Here is a 6343-nt window from a genome sequence, read left to right on the forward strand (position 1 = left end):
TCCAGGACAGAATCTACAGATTGGACACCGAGGTCCAGCTAGCATGTGCACTCCCAAGTCTCCTCAAAGTCCAGGCTACGTCCCCACGTTAGTGCCATCCGGCCTTGTCCCGGGCCGCCTACCTACAACGCTGCCTTTGCAGCATAGCTGCACTAAGGCGGAGGAGACCCTGCTGAGAGCTGTAGGCCGCTGCGCATGCTCTGTCCTGCTCGTTCACCGCCGAGGCCCCGCCCTCCCCGGCTGCAGTCCTGGAGCGGTTGGGATTTGAATCTCCGGCGGGCTGCGGCCGGAAGTGTCGGTCCATTAGCTCGGCATGGAGAATCTCGGACTCCATGCACGGTGCCCAGTGCAAGAGCAGCGTGCCCGCTGGGAGCGGAAACGCGCCTGCACCGTCCGGGAACTGCTGGAGACTGAGCAGCGCTACCAGGAACAGCTGGGTCTTGTGGCCACGGTGGGGGCCTCTATGAGGAAGGGACACCAGGGATATGGGAGGGTCTTTGTTAGGTTGGTGACCCCTACTATGGTGGTCTATCACTATAGTGATACAGAAGCTATCCTCCTGTATGGGCGTTAGCCTCCTGCAGGGTAAGATACCAATATTTTCTCCTTCCGCAGTACTTCTTGGGGATCCTGAAAGCCAAGGGGACCCTGCGACCACCAGAGCGCCAGGCCCTATTTGGGTCCTGGGAGCTCATCTACGATGCTAGCCAGTGAGTGGAAGAGGCGCGGGGAGAGGGAAGGAGGGACCGCCCTGGCCACTGGCGGTGCACTCAGTGGAGTCAGACTCAGTCTTATAACGGGAGCCTGTCAATTACCTCACCTTTGGTCTTGGCCCAGTGCCTTAACCTTCGGCAGCTTTGCATCTGTATAATGGGGTAGTAACACTACCACCTCCGGGGTAGTGCTATTCTCACAAGAGGATTAAATGAGGTGGTGCTTGAGAAATTCTTGGGCTGCCCCTTTACTGCCTTGCCCCACAGACAGCTGCTTCCCTACCTGGAGGGAGGATACTGGGGCCCTGGGCTGGAGGGCTTCTGCCGCCACCTGGAGCTCTACACCCAATTTGCTGCCAACGCAGATCGGTCCCAGGCCACCCTGCAGGTAACCTGGAGATGGTCTCAAATCTGTCCCCTTTTCTCTCTTGCCCCTTACATTTCCTCTTCATCTGGGGACCTAAACTTCATTCAGACATTTCCTGCACTTACAGAGCCCACTGGGTGCTCAGCTCTGTGCTAAGTTTCCCTGTAGGGGGACAAGGTTTCTCTCAGCTTACTGAAGGCTGGGAACCTGCACTCAGATGAATACAAGAGAAGTGGCTTCTCTCCCTGCTGCCAACACTTTCCTCCACCAGGAGCAACTAAAGAAAAACAAATGTTTCCGGAGGTTCGTTAGGCTTCAGGAAAGCCGCCCTGAGTTTAGGGGCCTTCAGCTCCAGGACCTGCTCTCTCTGCCTCTGCAGCGGCTCCAGCAGTGAGTGAACTCACTTTGATCTAAACCAGTGGTTCTCAACCTTCCTAATGCCACCACCCTTTAACACAGTTCCTCATGTTGTGGTGACCCACAACCATAAAATTATTTTCGTTGCTACTTCATAACTGTAATTTTGCTACTGTTATGAATTGTAATGTAAATATCTGATATACAGGATGTATTTTCATTGTTACAAAGGGGTCAAAGGGGTCATGACCCACAGGTTGAGAACCACTGAAAACCAACCTATCTGCATCTTTGTGAATGCTGCCCTCAGTTTTTTTTTTTGAGACAGAGTCTCACATTGTTGCCCTCAGTTGAGTGCTATGGTGTCACAGCTCACAGCAACCCTCCTAAGTAGCTGAGACTACAGGCTCCTGTCATAATGCCTGGCTATTTTTAGAGATGAGGTCTCACTCTACCTCAGGCTGGTCTCAAACTTGTGAGCTCAGGCAATCCACCTGCCTTGGCCTCCCAGAGTGCTAGGATCACAGGCATCGGCCACCATCCCCAGTCTGCCCTTGGATTTGTGGGATGCCTTGGGGTCTACCCAAGTCCCCTGCCTCTCCCTTGGGCCAAAGTGCTTCTAAAAACCTTTTGCAAAGGTAGATGTGAACCCACTGGAGTACCCAGGGTTTGCAACCTGGGCTCTTAGCTAGGACTGTGGAACTAACTGTACATTCAAGTGATGCAGCCTGTATTAGGGTCTCAGACAGGGTATTTGGAAAAGTTTGTTGAGATGAGGGGCTGCCCTACCTTAGAATTTCTGTCTCTGGGTTAAGCCTGAGTTAAGTGCTTGTAGTCAGGTTGTCTATAGTATCCTCCTTGACTTTCACCTTTCCATCTGTTCTCCCAAACTATAGTCAGTCTCCCATTGACTTTTTTTTTTTTTTTTTTAATACGGAGCCTCAAGCTATCCCCCTGGGTAGAGTGCCATGGCATCACAGCTCATAGCAACCTCCAACTCCTGGGCTCAAGCGAGTCTCCTGCCTCAGCCTCCCAAGTAGCTGGGACTACAGGTGCCTGCCACAACGTCCGGCCATTTTTTGGTTGCAGCCATCATTGTTGTTTGGCAGGCCCGGGCTGAGGATTCGAACCCGTCACCTTAGGTGCATGTGGCTGGCGCCTTAGCCGCTTGAGCCACAGGCGCCGAGCCTCTCCCATTAACTCTTAAATGTAGAGTGTAAGAGGGCTATGTGGTGTGAGTCTAGGCTCTGAGTCCCAGGTGAAACGTACAACAGCACATAAGCAGATCTTTCTTGGCCTTACAAGTGAAGTATGTGTAGGGAAGATCTTTGCCAGATGGAGGCAATTTTGCCTGCTCTACACCTCCTCTAATCATAGACTTCCCATTGTACATTCCAGGTATGAGAATCTCGTCGTTGCTTTGGCTGAAAACACAGGTCCTAACAGCCCTGATTACAAGCAGCTCACACGTAAGTCCTTGCTCCTCTGCAGCTCAGGCAGGCTTCCTCTCCTTTCTAATTCTGACATCCAACAATGTCTGGTCTGTCCTATCGTCCATTGACACGTATACAGTGTCCCTATTGCCCTGCCTTTTCTTCAAGAAGTTAGACCCAGGGCGGCACCCGTAGCTCATTGGGTAGGGCACTGGCCACATACAATGAGGCTGGTGGGTACAAACCTGGCCTGGGGCCAGCTAAAACGACGACAATTGCAACAACAACAAAAATAGCCAGGTGTAATGGTGGGCACCTGTAGTCCCAGCTACTTGGGAGGTTGAGGTAAGAGAATCACCTAAGCCTAAGAGTTTGAGGTTGCTGTGAGCTGGGATGCCACGGCACTCTACCCAGGGTGACAGCTTGAGACTCTCAAAAAAAAAAAAAAAAAAGTTAGACCTAGAAAAGCATTTCACCACCACCAGTAACCCAAAGTAAATGTTGTGGGAGAGTGAGGCAGGGGATGTTATTCCAGGGGCTGCCCGGCTGATAAGTGAGACGGCCCAGAGAGTACACACCATTGATCAGAAACAGAAGAATGACCAGCACCTCCGCCGGGTCCAGGCTCTGCTCAGTGGACGCCAGGCAAAGGGGCTTACTTCAGGTAGTCTGCATACTTCTCTGCCGTACTCAGCTGCCCCTTTCTTACCACTCTTCCTCTACAGAGCCAGCACATATTCCCTATTCCCTCAGCCTCCCTTTCCTTCTATTCCATGGGTCCTGGGGCTGCACCAGAGTAATAGTTCTCTCAACCCCCAGGGCGCTGGTTCCTACGCCAGGGCTGGCTACTGGTGGTGCCTCCCCATGGGGAGCCTCGGCCCCGCATGTTCTTTCTCTTCTCTGATGCGCTCCTCATGGCCAAGCCGCGACCTCCATTGCACCTGCTGCAGAGTGGCACCTTTGCCTGCAAGGCCCTCTACCCCATGGCCCAATGTCAACTCCACAAAGTGTTTGGCCACTCAGGAGGTCCTTGTGGTGGATTGCTCAGTGTAAGTAATAGGTGGAAAGCCTAGGCTGAGAATATTGCTCAAATTCTTATAGACCAGCTTATCTCATCACCCTTAGGTCCCTTTTTCTAGGGACAGAACTGTCTGCGCTGAAAGAGGATAGCTGGGGCTTGGTTTCCTGTATAGTTCTCGTCTCATCCCTGAATTACCTCCATGGAAATAGCAAGGGCTTCAGATTTAACCTGGACCTTTCTGAGCCATGCTTTAAGAGGTGGTCTCTCCTTAGCTGTCCTTCCCTCATGAGAAGCTACTGCTCATGTCCACAGACCAGGAGGAGTTGTCATGCTGGTACCACAGTCTGACTTTGGCTATCAGGTAAGTTTTTTTGGGGGGGGTGGGGGGGAGTTTGCAGTTTTTGGCCAGAGCTGGGTTTGAACCCACCACCTCCGGCATATGTGGCTGGCGCCTTACTCCTTTGAGCCACAGGCGCCACCCTGAGCCACAGGCACCACCCGGCTATTAGGTAAGTTTAGCCTTCCTGCAGAACAGTGCTGTGATGAGGCCCATAAGCTGGAAATGAATAGTTCTGATCCTATTTCAGTTCTACATCTGTCTGGGACCCCCTCCCCCGACCAACCCCATGGGTGATCTTGTCTGAATAGAGTGCTCATGCCTGTGCCTTGTGCCTGGACTGACTGTCTTCCTTCCACAGCAGCCAGAAGAACTAGCGGAATCTTACAAATTCCAGAACTCAAGATACTTCAGGGATAATAGATCAGAGCCAGGGATACAGAGGAACCTTCTTCAGCACTAAACAAAATACAGGACCCTTCATGGTTTGACATAGGTCATTTTGTATTTTTCTGGGATCAAGCTCCTCTGGGTCATTTGAGCAGCTCCTAAGAATCCGGAAACCAAGTCTGACCCAACTAAACCTTTGCTGAACCAGTCCCTAACACAAATGAGGGAATATGGAGTGGATAAGCTCAGTGCTGTGTCTATAGCCAGTTGTTTATCAAAGTTGCAGCTTTGTAAATGTGGCTATTTTTATGTTGTGTTTCTATAGATTATTTTCTACTGGATCTTAGTAAAGTGTTTTTTTCCTTGGAAAAATCTGTCTCAGCTTTACTATTAGTAAAGGGATTTTCAAGCCCTGAAGACTGGCATGCTGGTGGCCTCAGGAGTATAAGAAAAAGAACTGGAGCTCCCTCTGTCTTCTCTGCTCTCACAGTGGAAGGCAGCCTCTTTTTGTCCTAATAAGGGAAGCTTCTCAAGAAGGCCCAGTTGTCCTTAGGCACCTAGTATGGGTGTATACAACCAGCGAGGATGGAAAAAGCACATAGGAGCACCCAGTCACAAAAACAAACTTTGTTTTACTAAACCCTCAGCTATTGTCTCACCTTCCCAACAGGGGCTGTGACTGGGGCCCCTTGCTGCAGCCCTGCTGCATCTTCTCCTTAGTCCCTGCTCCACCCCCAAGGAAGTATCTGGGTTCCATGTCTCTGTGCTCCAATTTATGGTCTCCTCCTCCTCCTCCTCTAGGAAGTCCTCAGGAAAGGGTATGCTGGCTTCTGTGAGGGGAAAGATCAAGTATGTTCCAGTTTTAGAGACTTTGTCTCCATGCCCACCAGACTCACCTCTCAACCCTGTACCTGGTTCTGGAACCTCCATGCCCTTGCCTTGCTTGTTATCTTGTAGCAGCTGGTGGATGGTCCATAGCTTCATGTTCAGAAGCTCCTGCTGGGCTCCAGCAAGAGTAGTCACACTGCAGAAATATCCACTCAAGGGCTACCCAATCTATGTCCCCATTCCTCCCCCTGCCTCAACCTCCCCACAAATTAATTGCTCTCCTCACCGCTCAAAAAGGGGGTCTAGCTGGGCCATCAGATTGTTCAGGTGCTGCTCTGTCTGGGCCACTTGTTGTGTCAGCTGAGCCAGCTGTTGCTCTGGAGGTAAGGGAGAAAAAAGAGACATTGGTTACTTTCTTGTACTGTCCCTGATCCCCCCACCAAGCACAGATGTCTGCTAGACCCACCTAACTGCAGTGATTGCTTCTTGCCTGCCTCCTCTTGGAGAACTGTGGCCTCATCTTTCCCCTGTTGTGGGAGAAGGAAACAGTAATACTACAGCAACAAGGTTTTGCTCCATCACCTCAGTCTTCAAAGCCAGGAAGGGGAGGAGCATAATTTAGGGTTGAGAAAACTATTGGTTTTTACCTCAGAATCACAATCACCTCTAATCTAGTTCCTCACCTAGGATATGAAACAACTTGTCAATATGTATCACACATAGTCATTCAATCTGCTGAAACATTTTTTTTTTTTAAACAGAGCCTCAAGCTGTTCCCCTGGGTAGAGCGCTGTAGCATCCAAGCTCACAGCAACTTCCAACTCCTGGGCTCAAGCGAGTCTCCTGCCTCAGCCTCCCAAGTAGCTGGGACCACAGGCGCCTGCCACAACGCCTGGC

General features: G+C 51.0%; 2 protein-coding genes across 6 annotated transcripts in view; one reads left to right on the plus strand and one right to left on the minus strand.

Moving 5' to 3' along the window:
* The first annotated feature begins 290 nt into the window (after window positions 1-290).
* On the plus strand, window positions 291-4738 carry ARHGEF39 (Rho guanine nucleotide exchange factor 39). Its single transcript, XM_012811644.2, has 9 exons — window positions 291-451; window positions 616-710; window positions 981-1101; window positions 1352-1470; window positions 2836-2906; window positions 3406-3534; window positions 3690-3919; window positions 4164-4252; window positions 4590-4738. The coding sequence occupies exons 1-9, from the start codon at window positions 314-316 to the stop codon at window positions 4603-4605; spliced, it is 1008 nt and encodes a 335-aa protein (XP_012667098.1). The 5' UTR covers window positions 291-313; the 3' UTR covers window positions 4606-4738.
* Window positions 4739-4990: 252 nt separating this feature from the next.
* CCDC107 (coiled-coil domain containing 107) overlaps window positions 4991-6343 on the minus strand; it is a 3448-nt gene continuing 2095 nt past the window's right edge. The window contains exons 3-6 of one of the 5 annotated variants that reach the window (XM_023519368.1): window positions 5913-5973; window positions 5733-5823; window positions 5557-5642; window positions 5167-5448 (exon numbers count right to left, since the gene is read on the minus strand). In XM_023519368.1, coding sequence (XP_023375136.1) covers window positions 5231-5448; window positions 5557-5642; window positions 5733-5823; window positions 5913-5973 — 456 coding nt within the window. In that variant the 3' untranslated portion in view covers window positions 5167-5230. Of the gene's footprint in view, window positions 5643-5732; window positions 5824-5912; window positions 5974-6343 lie in introns of all 5 variants that reach the window. The other 4 variants (XM_012811677.2, XM_003800306.3, XM_012811676.2 and 1 more) reach the window with 4 other exon arrangements.

Source organism: Otolemur garnettii, unplaced genomic scaffold, assembly GCF_000181295.1.
Source record: "Otolemur garnettii isolate 467f Iridium unplaced genomic scaffold, OtoGar3 scaffold00172, whole genome shotgun sequence".
In the NCBI taxonomy this organism is placed as follows: Eukaryota; Metazoa; Chordata; class Mammalia; order Primates; family Galagidae; genus Otolemur; species Otolemur garnettii.